At 41.8% G+C, this 20,475-nt stretch overlaps 1 protein-coding gene across 1 annotated transcript in view; it reads left to right on the top strand.

The window, feature by feature from the left end:
- Nucleotides 1–20,475, top strand: part of LOC126183882 (zinc finger FYVE domain-containing protein 26) — a 329,860-nt gene that overhangs the window by 199,142 nt on the left and 110,243 nt on the right. The window contains exons 18-19 of the mRNA XM_049926187.1: nucleotides 2,664–2,771; nucleotides 2,865–2,990. Of these exons, the coding sequence (XP_049782144.1) occupies nucleotides 2,664–2,771; nucleotides 2,865–2,990 (234 nt within the window). The remainder of the gene's footprint in view (nucleotides 1–2,663; nucleotides 2,772–2,864; nucleotides 2,991–20,475) is intronic.

Here is a 20,475-nt window from a genome sequence, read left to right as displayed (position 1 = left end):
TCAACACTTTATTTGTTCCACACAATGAATACTGCATCATGATGTTGCTTGCTGCAAAAGGTCATATTGAGATCCAAAAATCATGCATAGCAATATTCATGGATGTGTCAAAGCAGGGGTGATTCTTTTGGCTATAGTTTATTTTCCCTGGACACGTACTTAAGGTACATTTACTTAAGCTAGTTTACTGTCCTTGCTGCAGTGGTGTGTAGTACCTTTTCCTTTTATTGGTAGCCTTGATGCTCTAGCAGGTACAGCACAAGACTCCAGCCCTAGAAGTCACAGGTTCAATCTTGCATAGAAATGGGGATTTTTCCTCATTCCAGTTCCTCCAGGATAGTCCCGGATCCACTTTGTCTTCTATCAAAGGGGAACTCCAGTAAGTAAAAGGTAGCTTGGGGCAGACCTGTCACCCTCCTCCTCATCCTCTTAGTGCCACAGTGAAGAAAGGTTGTACTTTGCTTGCATTCAAGCCAATAGCCCAGTCGCAGGCTTGCACTACAGATTTTACCTGTTTTACCTTCACCTTGTACCTTTTATTGAGCTGCATGCTATAACTTCCTAAGTTCTTGTTTTAACTATTAACCTTTTAAGCGGTTTGAATTTCAACAGCAACAAAGGACCAAGTTTACAATTTGGTTTTATGTGGGGATCATAGTTATTGTCCATCTGGCTGTGTGTGTAAGTGGGAAAGAGTGAATTTATGTTTGAGTTTGCACCTTATACTACTTTTTACTTGTAAATTATTTAACTGTCTTCATGTCAGAGTGTTATAGAAATGGAATTTTTAAACATATTCTTGGAGTATCCTACATCAAAATGCAACCACAGACTCTGTCAACTTGGAGTGTTCTTGTGTTTCTCCATGTTAGTTATATCTATTTATACAATTAATTAACTAGTCTTTCATGTTTGTGTGTTGTTTTTTTTAAATTTGCATTTAATTATCTTTATGCCTTATACTTAATAATTACATTCCAATCCATTTCCAATTGCATCAGTGCTGCATGCAATGGAATTATCTATGTTGTTATTCTGATGATTGTGACAATTCAGTCATTCTAATTAGTTCTAGATATCACTACCAATTTTATCAACAACTCAGTTTACTTACCAGTGTCATGATCCACTGGTTCCCTCTTGAAACAGAATTGCTTATCAGCACCACTCGCTTTCAAGCTGTAGTCACCAGTGTCAAGGAGGAAAAGGAAGCTTAAAGCAATGAATGCAGGGTCACATAAGCATTAAATCTACCCTCTTTTGTAATGTATAAATGTGTGGCTATATTCAATATTTTGCAAGGTGAACCATTTGATTTTGGTTATTAGGGAATTGCTTGATCCATTTATTTGACAAGCTACAAATAACATAATCATTAACTATAATAAGTATATTTACACAGTTTCCAGTTGTCCCACCCGTTGTGTATTCGGTACTTGCAATGTTTTCAGTGTCTCAAGAAAGTTCCTATTTAAAGGAAAATCATAGAGTTTTGAAGTCACATGTTATCTTTCAGGTATTTTGTAGTACCATATTCAGTGAAAGACAATTTTAGACAACTGTTTCAAAGCACAAAAACAAGCAATATTGTAATGAAGATGCACATGTGTTATGCATTTGTAGGAGAAGTTTGAACAAAATGTGCTAGTAGTGACAGGAAGATAAAGTCAGACAGACAAATGCCAATATACTTGTAATGGACTGTTAATGGATCTGCTCAGAGATGCCAGTGTCACGAATTAGGACTGGCAAAGGATAATTAAGTGATACTCAGCATAATCCACTGAAATGGAAGAGCCACATTTAAATGTCAACAAATTGCAATGTTTAGGGAATACTTATAATGTTTCAGTAACAGAATAGGATTTTCATCTCTATAATGTAGCTGAAGACTGAAACCCATGATAGTAAAATGTTACATGAAACAAGAGTTGCTTATGGTAGACAAATATGAATGGGATTAAAAATATACCTGCAAGAGGGAAAGAGAAATGACTTGTTTTGTTTCATACAGACTACTCACTTTAAATATTCAAAAATTTAAAAATATCTTAGATATGACTGAGTGAAATAAATGTTGGTGAAAACTATAATTTTTACGGAATAAATGGAATTATTGGTCTCTTTTTTTTTTTACTCTTTTTTACTCTTGTTGGTTCAATTCACAGTACATCAGAAACAAAAATTACCAAAATTAGTTCAGTAGCAGTACTTATTCCTGTTCTTGCTATGAGTTTGCCACAGTGATCTTTCTAGAAACAATTTATTTTTATGTGATTCTTCAATTGCTCCTGGCATGCTTCATGATGAAAGAGTTCACAGGTGAACAGCTGAGTGTTAGTGCGCGCTGGACGCTAACAGCCAGCTGTCCACATGTGAACTCTTTCGTCAATTTATTTTTAAATTCTTGACAAATGGTGAACCTTTTGTTAACAGTATTCAACATAATTTCTTCAAAACAATGTCATATTGCTTGTTAAATTTGCAGTTCTGAAGTTAATTATTTAGTGCTTGGCTGGTCACCGAGGTCTAATCGTACTGAATAATTTCTGATGTATATGTTATCAAAAAGCATAGTAGACTTATCCTTCATTTTACAAGTAGAAAATAAATTAAGGTTTTTAAAAAATGCATAGTCTTTCAGTTTTTAATCATATTTTCAGGTTCTCAGATGCTTCCAAAATAGTGATATGAAAACATGGCATGATGTCTGCAGCTTATCTGAAAGAAATCCAGAATTTATACTTGATACTTTGATTGAGAAGAGAGAGGTAATAAAATTACTAAAATACATCTTATCCGTTCAAGTTATTTGATGTTATCTTTTATAGCTTTACTGATGTTGTGTATTTCTTATTTTTCAGTTTCAGATATGTCGACAGTGGGCTGAATATCATAGTATAGGAATGAAAATGCAGCATTTGATAGATTCCAGGTTTCTATTGCTCTACATACACCCTGAGCCCTCGGACTTTGTATCATTGAAGATGGTAAAGAGTCATCACATGCTTGCATATAAAATCAGTATAAATTTTAATTATTGTGTTGTAATTATATTGTTTTGATTTGTTACATGATTATTGCTGTTGTACTTCATGTTCATTATATAACATACATGCACCTTTATCAAGAATATGGGAAAATGCTATAAACACTCAATGAGTGAATCAAGTATCACACATTAGGAGTAAATGAGACCACTCACTAGAAAGCAGAAACATTGGGCCATCAATGGGCACACTCAAAAAGAAAGAAAATTTACTATCTCTCAGAATGAGGTCTTTCTTGAGCTAGAGCACAAATTCACATGCATGCACATACACTTGCAGGCCCCTACATGGTGTCGGCTGGATGCATGATGCCAGGATTGCAGTTCTACAGCTGGACTAGGATGGAGTGAGGTTGTAGTGAGCAGGCAGGATTTGGGAGGGGGGGTGAGAGAGGGAGAGGGAGAGAGAGAGAGAGAGAGAGAGAGAGAGAGAGAGAGAGAGAGAGAGAGAGAGAGAGGAGGGGGGGTGGGAGGGAGACAGGAAGAAGGGTTTGGGGGGTGGGGTGGGGGGGAGGAGGAGGTAGTTAGCAGCTTCGAGGGAGGGAGGGAGCCAGTTTGCTGGCAAGTAAGGTGAGGAGGGGGTTCAAAATGGTTCAAATGGCTCTGAGCACTATGGGACTTAACATCTGAGGTCATCAGTCCCCTAGAACTTAGAACTACTTAAACCTAACTAACCTAAGGACATCACACACATCCATGTCTGAGGCAAGATTCAAACCTGCAACCGTAGCAGTCACGCAGTTCCAGACTGAAGCGCCTAGAACCACTCGGCCACACCGGCCGGCTTGAGGAGGGGGGGATGATAGGTTCATGGGCTAGGCATGTGATGCGTGTGAGTCGAGTCATAGCCAGTGGGGAGTGGCACAAGATAAAAGTTACATGGGAAAGTGGAGGACACAGGAAGGGGGAAATGTTGGGTAGAGTGTGTTGGGACATTGGGTGAATGGAGTTTGAGGCAAGGAGGGTTACGGGAGTAAAGGATGTGTTCCAAGGATACCTCCCATCTGTGTAGTTCAGAAAAGCTGGTGCGGGAGAGCAGGATCCAGATGACCCAGGTTGCAAAGCAGCCATTGAAATCAAGCATGTTGTGCTAATCTTCATGTCACTGGGTAGTCAGCTTTGTTCTGGGTCACAGTGTGGCAGTGGCCGTTCATTCTAACAGACAGCTAATTGGTTGGCATAAAAAGTTGTGTAGTGATTGCAGGAGAGTTTGTATATGACTTGGCTGTTTTATCAGGTGGTCCTGCCTCTGATGTGGAGGATAAGCCTGTGACAAGACTGGAGTAGGAAATGCTGGGTTGGAGGATTGGGCAGGTCTTGCACTTGGGTCTTCCACAGGGATATGATCCCTGTGGCAAGGGGTTGGGTGCGAGAGTGGTATATGGATGGACCAGGATGCTGTGTAGGTTATTTGTACCAGTCCATGGTGATACTGGGTGATGAGGGAGTGTGATCCTTTGTAGCTGTTTCTTGGTGATGGTGGGAGGATTAGAAATGTGTGTGGATATGGCACAGGACATCTGTTTGCAGACTAGGTTTGGGGGTAGTGCCTATCTGTGAAGGCCCTCCTGAGACTTCAGAGTAATGAGCAAGACGATTCTTGTCACTGCAGATATGCCATCCATGGGTGGTCAAGCTGAAAAGGAGAGATTTTTTTTATGTGAAAGGGATGACAGCTCTCGGAATAGTCAGTGGGTTTAATATGGACAGAGATGGGACAGAGCCATCAGAGCATTGGAGGTCAATGTCAAGAAAGTTGACATTTTGTGTTGTGAGGCAATCAAGTGAAGCAGATCTGAGAAAAGGTGCTGTGGTTTTGAAGGAATGAGAAATGTTGTCTTGACACTGAGTCCAGATCATGAAGATATTGTCATGTGGACCTGAATCATCAAGGGGTTTTGGGAGGCTAGGAAGGTTTCCACTAGCTGACCCATAAAGAGGTTGGCACAGGAGGATGCCATGTGGGTGCTCATGTCTGCTGAGGCTTTGTGTATGTATAAGGGGCATTCAAATGAAACCCGGTCACTAGCGTACAGTAACGGTAACGATTTTATTAACTCAGAAATGTAGTTATACACAGTACACATACTTAAAAATAGTCATCCCATTGCGACAATACCTGGTCAATTCCATCCTTGAAGAAGCTAGTAGGCTGCTGTCCAATCCAAGCCTGGACCCAGTCACACACTTCCGGTTCAAAATGGTGACACCATGTTTTGTCACCTGTGACAATACGTGACAGAAAGCTGCATTGCTTCTCATGATAACATTTCAGATGACTCAAAAACAGCGCCATTTGAGTATTACACTGTTCGGCAGTCAGCTGGTGGGTCATAAGTTCAAGTATTGATGCATTATGGTGTCGGTGGTGCCCACACTAAAACCCAGTAACCGATGGATCTTGTCCACAGTGATTTTGTGGTTGTCCAAGACTAAAGCATTCACTTCTGCAACTATTTTTGGTCTGATGACACGATGAGCCTGTCCAGGATGAGCATCATCTTCCAGTGACTTGCACCCTTCAAGGAATTGTTTGTGCCACTTCACAACACTTGAACGTCTCAGACTGTACTCATCATAAACAGCCTTCATCTGTCAATACATTTCACGGCCTCCAACTCCCACCATCACCAAACATCAAACCACTCCTTGTTGTTCCTGCTTACTCACCTGCATTTTCAGGAGTGGATGATAACTTGTGTGACCACCTTCACTTTGGTGTGAAACCACACTGACGCTATGCAACATCAAATGGTGTGCACGTGACAGTCTCTCTACCAATTGATGGCACCACCATACCTGCAGTTACGTGGTGCCACCTTACATGTAAGGTAAAGGTAGACGCACTGACCAGGTTTCATTTCGATGAACCTCATATCTTCCTCTCAAAGGAGAAGTAATTGTTGTCAGGGTATAGTTGCTAATGTTTTAAGAATGAAGTAGTAGGTTTGGTGTCTGAAAGATGTTCTGAGAGGTTGTGTTAAATAGCGGCAAGTCCATGGGTATGAGGGATTTGTGATATATATGGAAGTGGCATCAACAGTGATGAGTGGAGATCCTGGAGGTAAACGGGTTGGGATGGTGGAGAGTCCATGGAGGAAATGATTAGTATCTTTTATGTGAGAAACTAGGTTTTGGGCAGTGGTTGGGGATATTGGTCAACATTGGTGAAAATTCTTTCAGTAGAGGAGCATAGTAACCAGCTACAGAGGGGCATCCAGTGTTGTTGATTTTATGGATTTGGGGGAGCATGTAGAAGGTGAGTGTTTTGGGGTGTCATTGGAGCGAAGAGGGAGATGGACTCGAGGGATACGTTGTGGAATGGACCTAAGGTTTTTTTTTAGGGCTTGGAGGCTTTGTTGGGCTTCGGGAATAGGATCACTATGGCAGAGCTTTTAGATGGAGGAGTCCAATGGTTGGCAGAAGCCTGCTGTCAGGTAGTCACTGTGATTCGTCATGAAGTGACTAGAGCCTTTGTTTGCAGGTAGGTTGATTAAGTCGGGATCTGTTTTGAGGTTTTATATGGCTGCCCTTTCTTCTGCTGAAAGGTTAGTGTTCTTAGGAAGGGACCTGTGTAAGAATGGTGAGACCAAGTTGAAGATAAGGAATTCCTGGAAGGTGAACAGGGGTGGGTTAGGTAGGAAGGGGGAGGGTTCTGGTTGGATGGTGGAATGTACTGGGAGACTCAAAGTTCAGTGTTGGGATTAGGTTGGCTTTCATTAGAGGTACTGGTGGCAAAAAAACTGTTTTCACTGTAGGAATTGACAAGTCTAGTATGGTGGGCTCAAGATGAGGCCTTTAGATTGGACTGAAACTTCTGTGGAATTGAGATTTTTGGTGGAAAGGTTAATAACAGTGTTTTGGGTAATGTTGAGAGGGAGTTTTGGAGGATATGTTGTAAATTGGAAAGGTCAGCTAGACAAGGTCTGGGCGCTATGAGGTGCTGACAAGAGAGTTCACTGTGTGTAGGATGGGTGTTGATGGGTAGTGGTGCTCAATTCCAATGGCTACTTCACAGCCTGGGCCATCTGGATCCTTCCCTCCACCACCAGCTTTTCTGGGCTACACAGATTTCACCTCCTGACCTCAGTGTTCATTAACCCACTGTCCCCACACTCTCCACCCAACAGTTTCCTCTTCTTCTGCCCTACCAATCCCTCCCAATTCACATCTCCATGCCACTTTCATCTTGCACTGCTTCCCACTGGCCCTGACACACATGCATCATGTGTCTAGCCCCTGTACATGCCGCCTCTTCCTCCCACATACCTAGCCAGCAAAACAGCAGCCTCTTTTTGAGCTGCTACCTACATGCCCCAGTCCCTCTCTCTGCCTCCTGCTTCTCTCTCCCTCGGTCCACCTCACCCCAGTGATTGAAATGTTTTGGTTTCTGATTATATAATCAGTTTATGTTGGGGGATGATAACCAGTCTGTTCTAAAGCAAAGATGTGGGGAAATTATATTTAGTCAAAATAATTACTAACTACAGAAATAATCATTTTAAAGAGAATCTCAACTGCAGCAAACATGCAGTAGTCTGTCTATCTAATTACCCTTTCCTTGGATTTTCAAGATTTTTACTGCCACAGAATTGAAAAACAGTTACGTAGCATTTAGAACACAAAATCCAGTAGGCAGTGTTCTTTTATGAAAAATGCAGACATAACATAACATATTTCCTTTATTGGAATACAGTGAAACCTCTATATAACGTTTTTCAAGGGACCACAAATTCTGAACACTGTATAGAGAAAAACACTATAAAGAGAAAGGCTTCCAAATAATAATTATAGGGCATTACTGAAGATCAGAATACCACTAATCAGCTTTGACAAATGGTGCCATAGATGACGTTTTAAATTTTCACAACATATGATATTCATTGCAAATAATCAATGTGTCAACTGATTATTTTTTTTAATTAAAACATGGGGCTCGGTAGGTGGATGGGTGAAAGTAAATGGATCAGTTTGTACAGTAAAAAGTTATAACACATTCTTAAGATTGACATCATTCTCCAAAGCTGACAGGTGGTATCCCATTCTTCAGTTGACCCAATTATAGAATATGAGCCAAATTTTGTTTATGATATACTGAACATATTACATAAAAACACAGTAAATGGGACAGATTAAAAAAGAATTAGTTACAGAAAAATTACTTAAATAATAAAATTATCAAATGGAACTTAAATTTGCACAAAACTCTAGGAAACTAAGCAATCTGAAAATAACATACCTAGGATTTTTTTAAATATTCAAGCAGGCTTGCTTGTTTTCTGTTTCTCGTAGACTCTATGGCAATCATTTCTTGCTCCAAATGAGCAAGTTGAACTAGTGTTCTGTCCTCAAGTCTATGGGCCATCATGTACCTCCTGAATGTTTCAAAGGCTTCAGCTGCCTTAGTATATGAGGGCACAGGGTCATCTTCCTTGTCACTGTCACTTTCACTACCACTATTACTCTCCAAGCTTCTCTCTGCAGTCAGCTCCTCAATACTTTGTACTCCTGTGGTTGCCACGTTGTCATCCACAGCCACAAAGTCCTCAAAAGTGACAGAATCACTGCCTATTAATTGGCGAAACTCTTGCAAATCACTTGCAACTTCTTCCACAGGAGCTGCCATCTCATTCTCACAGAATCCCACTTTTGTGAAACAGTTTTTAATAGTTTCAGCACTTACTTCCCTCCACGAGTACATAATTAAATTTATTGCCTGTAAAATGTTAAGTTTCAGTTGTGAGCTTTGCTGGCTTCCCGGTTTTCTTTGGTCCATCAAATGCAAGGCCTTTTTTACAAGGGCTGTCCTATATTTAACCTTAAGGGCGTGTATTATGCCCAAGTCAAAAGATTGCATACGGCTGGTGCAGTTGGGTGGCAGGAAAATTACTTTAACATTTCTCAGAAAAGGTACGTCTGGTGGATGTGCCGCACATCTATCCACAAACAGCAGCACTTTTCTTGCAGCACTCACCATTTTGGCATCAAATTCTCATAGAAAACATAAAAATATTTCACTCGTCATCCATGCCTTGGCATTGCTTGTATATTTGCACGGAAACGTGGAAATGTTTTTGAAGCACCTCGGATTTTTTGGTTTCCCGATAACCAAAGGTTTCAGTTTTTCACTGCCATCAGTGTTTGTACACAACAAAACAGTAAGACGTTCCTTGCTCTTCTTACCACCATGGCAATTTTCCCCATGAAAAGTAAATGTCTTATCTGGCATTAAATTGAAAAACATGCCGGTTTCGTCAGCATTATAAATGTCACGCAGTTTGTAGCCCTGTATCAGATTAGGGAGAGTCTGTATCCACTGAGCTACAGTTGGTTCGTCCACACTTTTACTTTCTTCACATTCCGATTTGTACACAACACTATGACGCTGTCTAAATTTATCAATCCATCCATTGGACGCCTTAAAATTGTCCATTCCTAACTGAAGTGATATTTGAAGTGCCTTCTCCTTCAAAATAGTTCCGTTTATAGGAATGTTTGCAGCACGTGCTTGCTGAAACCAAGTTAATAAAACTTTCTCCATTTCGTCATAAGTCGATTGTTTCAAACACATACGTTTCGAATTTCCACAATTCTCAAACCCTTCCATTATCGACGATCTGTTTTTCACAATAGTGTTGAGTGTTGAAGGGGCCAGTCCCAATTGCTTCGCTAGCTCCACGCGACTCACGCCAGGAGATGCCTCCACTTTTTTAATAATAGATACCTTCTCTTCCAGAGAAATATTCTTCCACTTTCCACCCATGTCCACTGATGAAAGCTTTAAAAAAACGTTATATCGAAGACACACACTTACTAAGCACACGAACTGTTTGCTGCTCACCTCACACAACACGCTACTATAAGTACTAATACAAAGCATCGACTGAAATGGCGCCAAAAAGATTGCAAGCAGAATGTGTGTCACATGTCACGTGACCGGGTTTTGCCGCTGACATATGAAATACGCTGAGCGCGGGCTTTCCGAACCAGTGCAAACTGTGAAACCACATAACGGAAAACGATGCGTCTACATCCAGTCACTTAAACGTTATAAAGAGGTAAATAATTGACCAGGGTTCCAAAAATATGAGTGTTACATGGAGGAAACTGTAATATAGAGGAAGTGCAGTAAAGAGGAAAATGTAACATTGTTTTTATGGGCTTTTAGTCGGGACCGATATGGAGGAACGTTATAAAGAGGTTTCACTGTAGTTTCGCTCCTTTGCTATCAAATGTTGTTATGTTTGTGAGTACTAGCCTTGACCCCCATACTTTCTGTATATGGAAGGAGCAACAAAATTTCACAAAAACTGGATTTTCAGAGCAGTTGCTGTCACTTCAATGCTTTCCAATTATCCAGTTCATACATTTTAAGTTGTGAAGAATTTTTTTAAACATTAGAAACAAAGTTTTGAAATTTAATGAACATTATACTAATCAACTGTACTTCCATCAGTCACATAGATGACAATGTGTGGTTAGTAGGCATACATAGTTCAAGATTTGGGAAAAAAGCATACTTGTCCCCCCCCCCCGTCCCCCCTCCTCTTACCACCACCACCATCAACCACAAAAATAGGTCACAAAAGTACAAGATAATAACTGTGTATTGTGGCATATTAGTATGGGACTGTTTTTCCACCTCAGGCAGTGTTCTTATTTTGTGACAAATTTCGTCAGAATCAGTCGACTCACTGGAAATGGACGAGCAGTTTATCGCAGACATATTGTGTTCTGTTTTCATGTATGAGATCTGAGGTGAAAGAAACTAGACTGATGATGCAAATTTATGTACTTACAAAATATAGACTCTTTCATAAGTATATGCTGGGTGAGCACAGGGCCTCAAGCTATTGAGCACCTCCTTTTGTTTCTGTGCTGAAGTCTCTCATCTCTTGCTCTTTCTCGTGGTAGCAGCCTTTGATGTCGACCTGGCTATTACATCTATTACATAGATTATGCCTTCCTTTCTTGGAATATTCTTTCATTCACCACATTTTGACTGAAGTAATTAGTGACCCTCTTCTGGGTTTGATCCTCATTTTCCAAATTTTTCGGTAGTGTGGACTGACAGGGGAAGAACACCTTAAGTAGCTTTTACTTCTTGCAGTATTAAAGATAATCTGTACATAGTACCTGTGTAGGTTCTTATTAGCACTTCATAGCCAACACAGTAGCTGATCCAACATGATGGGGTCATTATGTACCCTTTTGTTTGATCCCCCTCATAACGTAGGGGTCACATTCGTAATGCCTGACCTGATAGCTCCCCACACAGGCCAGGGTGTAGAGGCCCATCTTCCTGGGGCATCAGGACTCCCAACAGTGGCCATAGTACCAAATGGCCATGGCTGCAGTTGGGTGGCATTCATGGAGAGTGTGCTTGACTTCAGTAGGTGGCATCTACATCTACATCTACATCTACATGGATACTCTGCAAATCACACTTAAGTTCCTGGCTAAGGGTTCATTGAACCTCCTTCACAATAATTCTTTCAAAAAGTGTGCGGAAAAAACAAACACCTATATCTTTCCATGGGAGCTCTGATTTCCCGTATTTTATTATGATGATCATTTCTCCCTGTGTAGGTCGGTGTCAACAAAATATTTTCACATTTGGAGGAGAAAGCCAGTGATTGAAATTTCATGAGGAGATTCCACCGTAATGAGAAACACCCTTGTTTTAATGAGATTTGCCCCAAATCCTGTATCATGTCAGTGGCACTCTCTTCCCTATTTCACTATAATACAAAACATGCTGCTCTTCTTTAAACTTTCTCTATGTACTCCATTAATTCCATCTGGTTAGCATCCCAGACCGTGCAGCAGTACGCCAAAAGAGGACGGACCCTAAATAATGAAAAGTGTGAAGTCATCCATATGAGTGGTAAATAGAATCCATTAAACTTCACTTACATGATTAATGAGTTGAATTTAAAAGCTGTTAATTCAATTAAATACCTAGGAATTACAATTACAAATAACTTAAAGTGGAACAAACCCGTAGAAAATGTTGTGGGGAAGGCAAACCAAAGACTGTGTTTTATTGGCAGAACACTTAGAAAATGTAACAGATTTACTAAGTGGTGCCTACACTGTTTAGTGTAGGCACCACTTTTCATTATTTAGGTGCCATTGCCAATTTTTGCACCATACAGATATCTTTTCTAAATTCTTTTGCAACTTTCTATCTTCTGATGACTTTTGATGATGAATGACAGCATCATCTGCAAACAACCTAAGACAGCTGCTCAGATTGTCTCCTAAATCTTTAATATAGATAAGTAACAACAGAGGGCGTATAATTCTACTTTGGGGAATGCCAGAAATCACTTCTGCATCAAATTACTCCAGAACAATGGCCATTCTGATCTGCCTGTCTCCTTAGACAGGAACAGGACTCAAAACTTCAATGTGGACAGTTACAACCCAACTGGTTTTCTTACCATTGCTACCCCTGTGGAAAGAGGGACAAGCCAGATACCTAGGAGTGAAAAAATTTATTTGGTACCCAGTATATAAATGAACCAATGCGATCACTTTTTGTGTGACAAAGCCCTTATTTTTCGAGTAACATATTGAAGATAAATTTGGAGAAGTTGAATCATTATGAAAAATGTGCAGTGGATCCCTAGTTATTAAAGCCTCTTCTTGTCCACAACCTACAACCCATCAGTCATATGAACATCTGAGTGACATAACAATAACAGTTTTCTCACACAATACTTTGAATATGGTCCAAGGAGTCATCTTACACCGAGACCTTATACTCCAAACAGCTAGGGGCTAATCTTGAGTGACGAGGCATACATTATGTCTGATGCATTCAAAAAGGTCCCAAGGATAACAGAGTAGATACAAGCACCTTTATCTTAGCCTTTGAATGGAATGTCCTCCCAGGAGAAGTTAGTCACAGTGTACAAGTATGAAGTGAAACTGTATGTCCCACCATCCATGAGGTGTTTCCAATACCTGCTCTTTGGTCATATGTCATCGCACTGCACAGTGGACTCAAAATGTGGTAACAGCAGATACACTCCACGAGGGTCAAGTTTGTGAAAAAGACCCCTTGTGTGTTAATTGTATGGAACACCATCCTCCATGTTCAACAGTTTTCTCAGTCTTCAAGAAAGAAAATAAAATACAGGAATATAAATCTATTGATCACCTGACTTATACTGCATGTAAGAAATATGAGTGCCTACATCCTGTTGATATGATGTCCAACTATATGAAAGCACAGCCATCATGCCCACTGCCCCTTTTTTTTTTTTTTTTTTTTTTTTTTTTTAGACCAATTCTCCCACCACCCACCTCTCTTGTTGCTTTGGGAATCACTTCCTGCACCTGGCCAGAGGAGTAGGTTCCTCCTCTGGTGTCTACCAGTAACAGGGCTCTCTCTCGGGACCCCTCTCCCTGGAAACCCAAAGATAAGATTCCCAACACCAGCTCATGGCTGAAGGAACCATGAACTTTGGGTCCCAGGACTGCCTACTTATTAATCTGTCCCCACACTCATTGCAGATAAGCCTTCACAAGAATCCTGGCCACTAAATGCTGTGAAAGAGGGGCAGGAGGCAGAGGAGAAGAAGAAGAAGAAGAACAAGAAGAAGAAGAAGAAGAAGGAGAACGAGGAGGAGGAGGAGCAGGAGCAGGAATTGGCGCAAGGTTACTCTGGTGACCTGAGTGATGCCAGATCCCTCCACACTGCCGGATTCAGAATCAGTGCTCACTGATGTGGTTCCACCACCATTTGTGACAGGTAGTGATCCTGAGGCATGACAAGTCCTCCCGGCCCTTTCACCCCTAACCTGGACGTCCATAACATGATCATTCAGAGGAACTGTGTCAATGCTCTGTAGTTATGCTGTATTTTGTCAGAACTGTGCTGGCTTTGAGAGATCATCTGGAAGAAACTGTACATTGGTTTGCACTGATGTTGTCAGTGACTGGACTCCCTTTCATACCATGTTGCAAGCAATACTGCTGCAAGTGCAAATGATCTCAGAGATCATCATTTGCAATGTTTACATACCTCCAGGCAGGCCACTTACTTATCTTGAGTTTGACCACCTTAACCCAACTATCCCCCCCCCCCTCCCTCTTTTTCTCCTGCTTGGGGATTTCAATGTGCGCCATCCCCTGCGGGGGTTACTACTTCATTTGATAGGGGCCTTCTACTGTATCAGCTTCTCACCAACCAGGATCTGTGTCCCCTCAATGATGGTACTCCTATCGACTTCGGTGCCCTCAATAACACTTTTTCAGCTATCGATCTAATGATCTCTTCCCCCAATAGCACCTTTTCAATTATTGATCTGATGATCTCTTCCCCCAGTCTTGTTTCACTGCATTGTTCAGTACAAGATGATCTTCATGACAGTGACCACTTTCTAGTGATCCTGTCCTCTTTTTTTGTTGCCACTGCCAGTTTCTTTCCACTGCCAGATGGAATGACTACTATACTGGGTTTTTTGCAGAGCCAATATGCCTCTGCTGTTACCTTTGCCCCCTCTCTATCATTGTGTTGATGAGGGTGTACAAGACGTCTCCAACTTGATCACCCACATCATTGGAACTCCTATTCCCCTTTCTGCAGATCTCCTGCATTGCCAGCCAGTGCTCTGGTAGACCAGAAGAGATTGCAGTAGCTGTTTAGGATCACCAAACAGCCCTGCAGTGTTTCAAGCTACATCCTTCATAGACCTTATCACCTTTAAGTGACTTCATGCTAAGGCTCATTATCTAATTAAACACAGTAAGAAGGAATGCTTTGAGAGCTACATCTCCTTCCTGTGAACATATGCCTCTTCATCCCAGGTGAGGGCCTAGTTGCATAGTCTTCTGGGCTGCCAACAATCAGCCACTGTTCCATGTCTTGCCCTTCAGGATGGTCTTTATACCAATGTATTGGTTCCTGCTGAACACCTTGTGACCCACTTTGTGGCAGCATCAATGTTCTCTTATTATCCAGGTACCTTTCTAATGCAGAAATGGCAAGTAGAAGGCATCCCCCTATTTTTTACCCAACACCAAGTAGAATCATATAATGAACTTTTCGCTGACTGGGAACTACATTGGGCTCTTTCCTCTTCTCATGGCGCAGCCCCCGGCTCTGATTCTATTCATATTCATATGATTCAGTACCTGAATATTACTCAGTGGCTTCATCTCCTCCATGGTCTTCAACTGTATTTGGCTCAAAGGTGTCTTCCCTTGTCATTGGTGAGATAGCATCATTGTCTGTATTCTTAAGCCAGGCAAAAACCCAACATCTCTCTTGACAGCTGCTGACCAATTTGCCTCACTAATGTGCTTTGCAGATTGCTTGTAAGGATGTCGTTACCTGCAGATTATAATGGGCATTTTGCCTTCCTACCAGTGTAATTCGTGGGAGAGACACTCCACAACCAACACTTCTGACCAGTTGGAAACAGCAATCTAAAAGGCTGACCAGTTGGAAACAACAATCCAACAGGCATTTTCTAAATGCCAACACCTCAATGCAGTCTTTTTTGACCGATATAAGGCATACAACAGTGCTTGGCACCATCACAGTTTACTTACCCCATGACTGGGGATTTTGAGGCTCCCTTCTGATTTTTATTAATCAGTGTCTATCCCATCGATGGTGTTGGTACTTCACTCAGCTCTCCACAAGTCCAAGAGAGTGGCATCCTACTGGGGTTTCTCCTGAGCATCACACTCTTCCTCATCACCATCAATGGGCTAGTGACCTCTGTCCAGCTGCTGCTCACCCCTCTGCCATATGTCAGTGATAGTTGTAGTTGGTACGGGTCTCAGTCAGTAGCCTCAGCTGAACACCAGCTCCATGGCACCATCTGATGGGGCCTTTGTGTGGACCCCTTCCCATGTTTTCCAGTTCTCTCCTGCAAAAATGCAGGTCATGCATTTCTGTCATCATACCATAGTCCATCCTGACCCAGAAATCTACTTGGGCACCCAGCACTTGGAAGTTGTTTCACAGTCCTGTTTTTTGGGTCTTCTTTTTGATAAAAAGCTGACTTGGCTGCCTCATATTAATCAGCTAAAGGCTAGTTGCATGCAGAAGCTTAACTGTATCTGCTTCCTCGCTGCGGGTCATGCATTTCTGTCATAATACCATAGTCCATTGTGACCCAGAACTCTACTTGGGCACCCAGCACTTGGAAGTTGTTTCATAGTCCTGTTTTTTGGGTCTTCTTTTTGACAAAAAGCTGACTTGGCTGCCCCATATGAATCAGCTAAAGGCTAGTTGCATGCAGAAGCATAAATGCCTCTGCTTCCCTGCCCACACCTCCTGGGGTGTGGATCATGCTACTCTTCTCTGTATTTACCAAGTCCTGGCCTCGTCCTGAATGTACAATGTTTGCCAGGTTAATGGTTTGGCGGTGCTTTTGGCTTTGAAATTGTTAGACCCAATTCATCATCATGGAGTTTTTCTGGCCACTGGTGCCTTGTGGACTAGGCCCATAGACAGTCTCCTTGCCGAAACAGGGATCTTACCTCTTCAGTTCAGATGGTACCATTTCTTGGTCTCCTATGCAGTCACCATTTTATATTTCCCTGATCATTCGATGTGTCCCATTCTTCTTGTGTACAAGGGGCATTGACCTCCTGATACCTGACCTCAGGTGGGATTACCAGTTGGAATGTGCGTTGCAGCCCTCTGCCAGGATCTTCGCCTCTCCTCCCTGGAATGTGCTCCCCTGCTTTTTCATCCCCCTCAACCGGCCGCTGGTGGCCGAGTGGTTCTAGGCGCTTCAGTCTGGAACCGCGTGACCGCTACGGTCCGCAGGTTCGAATCCTGCCTCGAGCATGGATGTGTGTGATGTCCTTAGGTTAGTTAGGTTTAAGTAGTTCTAAGTTCTAGGAGACGGATGACCTGAGATGTTGAGCCCCATAGAGCTCAGAGCCATTTGAACCATTTGACCCCCCCCCCCCCCTCCTCACCCCAACCCCTTGGTTGGCTCCCAAGCCACAAATTAGGACCGTGCCAGGTGTGGATTTGCAGGTGCAAATAAGACCTCTACTTACTCAGAAATGGAATGATATCTGATTTCCTACTGCCCCCTCTGATAAACTCTGCATTATCGGGGAGCCTGCTGTTGAATTGCACTCTTCCATCTACTCCTCCCAGAAGGAATCCACTACACTATGTCACCTTTGCATTGGTCATACCAGGCTAACCCATAGTCTTATTTTACACATTGTCACCGTGCAACCTTACAGACAGTAGCTCACTGGTGGAATGCTCCCTTCTTCTGGCCCTCCAAGCCAAGCATGGCCTTCCAGATTCTCTGCCTCGAGTATTGGTGGACAATTCACAGATTCATGGTTGGTTGAACTGGTTCTCTGTTTCTCTGTGATCATGGTTTTTATTTTCATATACAGGGAGAGTCACTAACTATTTCCACCAAGAATAACTCCGAAAGTATGATAGGAGCTGGAAAGTTTGCGGGACAATAGTTGCATGGGACAATGTGGGCCATAATATGACGTTGGTTTTTTGTTGCTAGGTGGGGTCGGTTCAGAGATATGAAGGTCAACTTTGTTTTTTTTTTTAAATGGCATGCTATAGTGTGGTACTTATTTTCTGATAGCGGCTATCGAGACAAATCCAGTGATGTGTAACAATAAGATCTTTGAAGGTCAACAAAGGTCACAGAGGTGGCATGAACATCCATTTACAGAAGGTGTTCGAAGTATGACCATTGGTATCAATGCAGTGCTGCAATGTTCTTATCATGCACTGAGTGGTAATCCTTATCACCTCAGCACTTATTGGAGCACGTGCTCTGACAATTCTCTCTTGCATATCTTCAGGTGTAGTTGGAACATCTTTATAAATAATGTCTTTTACAAATCCCCACAAGGAAAAAATCTAAAGACATTAAGTTTGGTGAACGAGCCGGTCATGACACATCTCCTCCGCATCCAATCCAGTGATTTGGGAATTGTGTCTGCAACTTATTTCTAGCTATCAGCGAAAAATGTGCCAGACACCCATCGTGTTGATACCATGTTCTGTTCCTTGTTCCTAAAGGTATTTCTTCCAGTAACAGACATAATTTTTCTTGCAGGAATGTGGTGTACTTCCAACTATTAAGATTTCCTTCGATGAAACAGTGGCCTATAATTCTGTGCTCCAGAATCCCACACCATACATTCACGGACCACAGTTTTCGGTGTGCAACTTGCCGCAGCCAACATAGATTTTCAGTAGCCCAATAAAGCATATTATGCAAATTAACATTTATATGGTTCATGAATGTAGCCTCATCAGTAAATAAAATCAAATTAATAAATGTGTCATCCCTCTGAATCTGAAGTTGAGCCAATCGCCAGAATTCAATGTGATGCAAACAATCTGTACCAGTTAATTCTTTGTGGAGACTGATATGGTAAGGATGATATTTATGGTGATGCAGAACACAAACAACACTACTCTGGCTCATGCCAGATTCCCTTGCAATGTGATGTGAACTAAAACAAGGATCTCGAACCACAGTGGCATGAGTAGCATCTGTTTCCTCATTAGTAACTTTCCTTTTCTGGGTTTGTTTCTGATGCGTTAAAGATCCAGTTGTTCTCAATTTATCATACACATATTTAAATGTACAACGTGTAGGGTGAGAATATTGAGGATATCTTTCAGTGTGTAAGTCTCTAGCTCTCACTGAATTTCATTGGCATTCTCCGTAAATGAGAAGCATATCAACTTGTTCTTCAAAGGAGTACATCACTCACAGTCACTTGATTTGACAATACTAGTCTTACTGATCTTATTAGTGTTGTATTGTGAAACCATTGAATGGTGTTTACGTGTCAATGGCACACTAGATAGATACGCCGTATTCGTTGAATATTTACTATTTGCATGATGTACGAGAGAGAATTGTCAGAGCATGTGGTTCAATAAGTGCCAAAGTGATAAGGAATACCACTCAATGCATGATAAGAACATTGCAGCTCTGCATTGATGCCAATGGTCATCACTTCGAGCACCTTCTGTAAATGGACATTCATGCCACCTTTGTGACCTTTGTTGACCTTCAAAGACCTTACTGTTACACATCATTAGATTTCTCTTTATAGTCAATGTCAGAAAATAAGTACCAAACTATAGCATCCCATTTTAAAAAAACAAAGTTGACCTTCATATCTCTGACGTGACACCAGCTAGCAACAAAAAAACCATCATATTATGGCTCCCATTGTCCCATGCGACATTTGTCCCACAAACTTTTCTGCTACTATCACACTTTTCCAATTATTCTAGGTGGCAATAGTTAGTGACTCACCCTGTATATGGTTTTAAAATATCTTTGTGGCTGAGGTGGGGTGGCCGAGCGGTTATAGGCACTACAGTCTGGAACCGCGGGACCGCTACGGTCGCAGGTTCGAATCCTGCCTTGGGCATGGGTGTATGTGATGTCCTTAGGTTAGTTAGGTTTAAGTTCTAGGGGCCTGATGACCTCAGAAGTTAAGTCCCATAGTGCTCAGAGCCATTTGAGCCATTTGGCTGAGGTGGGGAGGGGTGGGTGAACTGGGTTTGGGTCATCTCCCACTGCATACTGTGTCTGGAGAACCAGTGACCCTACCCCCTTTGATGAGCACACTATTTCATCCCTCTCTTACTCTATTTTAATTGCTTTTTGGTGTGGTTTGTCTCCTTTTCTGTTGCACCCTATTTCCTGTTTTAGGGGTAACACTCTGATGAGTAGTGGGTGCTCTTTAATGGCTTTACTACTCATGCAGAGTCTTGGGATAGGAGTAGATGTCAATATATGCTCATGAGCAAATGTATTGACATCTGCCTTGTAGTCTGCAGCACTTTCTTTAGCTCTCATAATCATGGTGAGGTATTGTGGAATGGTCTAAACAAGACATACAAAGTGTTGCAAAACTAGCCTGATGCATGAGCATTCTACCAGTGCCTATAGTTCTTGGATATTGATCAGATCTTGTACCAAGGAGGACACTTCTCAGTCTATGACTTCCCAAATATGCTCAATGGAATTAGATTAGGTGACCTGCATAGCCATAACATGACCCTCATATCTGTAGAGTGTTCCACTGACCATTCTTACACAGTTTGGGTGCAATGTGGCTGTGTGTTGCTTTGCTGAAAATAGAAGTCACCTGTGCAGTTTTGTGGACAAACAAGCCAATGCCCATGAATTGACAGAAGGTTTCTGTATTGTTTGCCAATGAGAATGAGTGTATCAGGGACCCCATTTCAACTGTGTAAATGTCCTGTAAATGGGAATACCTCCACCACCTTACTGGGCAGTGTAAGGTCAACAGACATGATATATCATGTGGTTTTAATAGACTCATACCTTTCTGTCAGTGTGTGATTGGATTAGTCAGCCAAGGAATCTTTTTTCTATGCTTTGAGCATCCATTGTCAGTGCTCTTGT

Source organism: Schistocerca cancellata, chromosome 4 (assembly GCF_023864275.1).
Source record: "Schistocerca cancellata isolate TAMUIC-IGC-003103 chromosome 4, iqSchCanc2.1, whole genome shotgun sequence".
In the NCBI taxonomy this organism is placed as follows: Eukaryota; Metazoa; Arthropoda; class Insecta; order Orthoptera; family Acrididae; genus Schistocerca; species Schistocerca cancellata.
The sequence above is the reverse complement of the archived record's forward strand: the minus strand, read 5'-3'. Positions and strand labels throughout refer to the sequence as shown.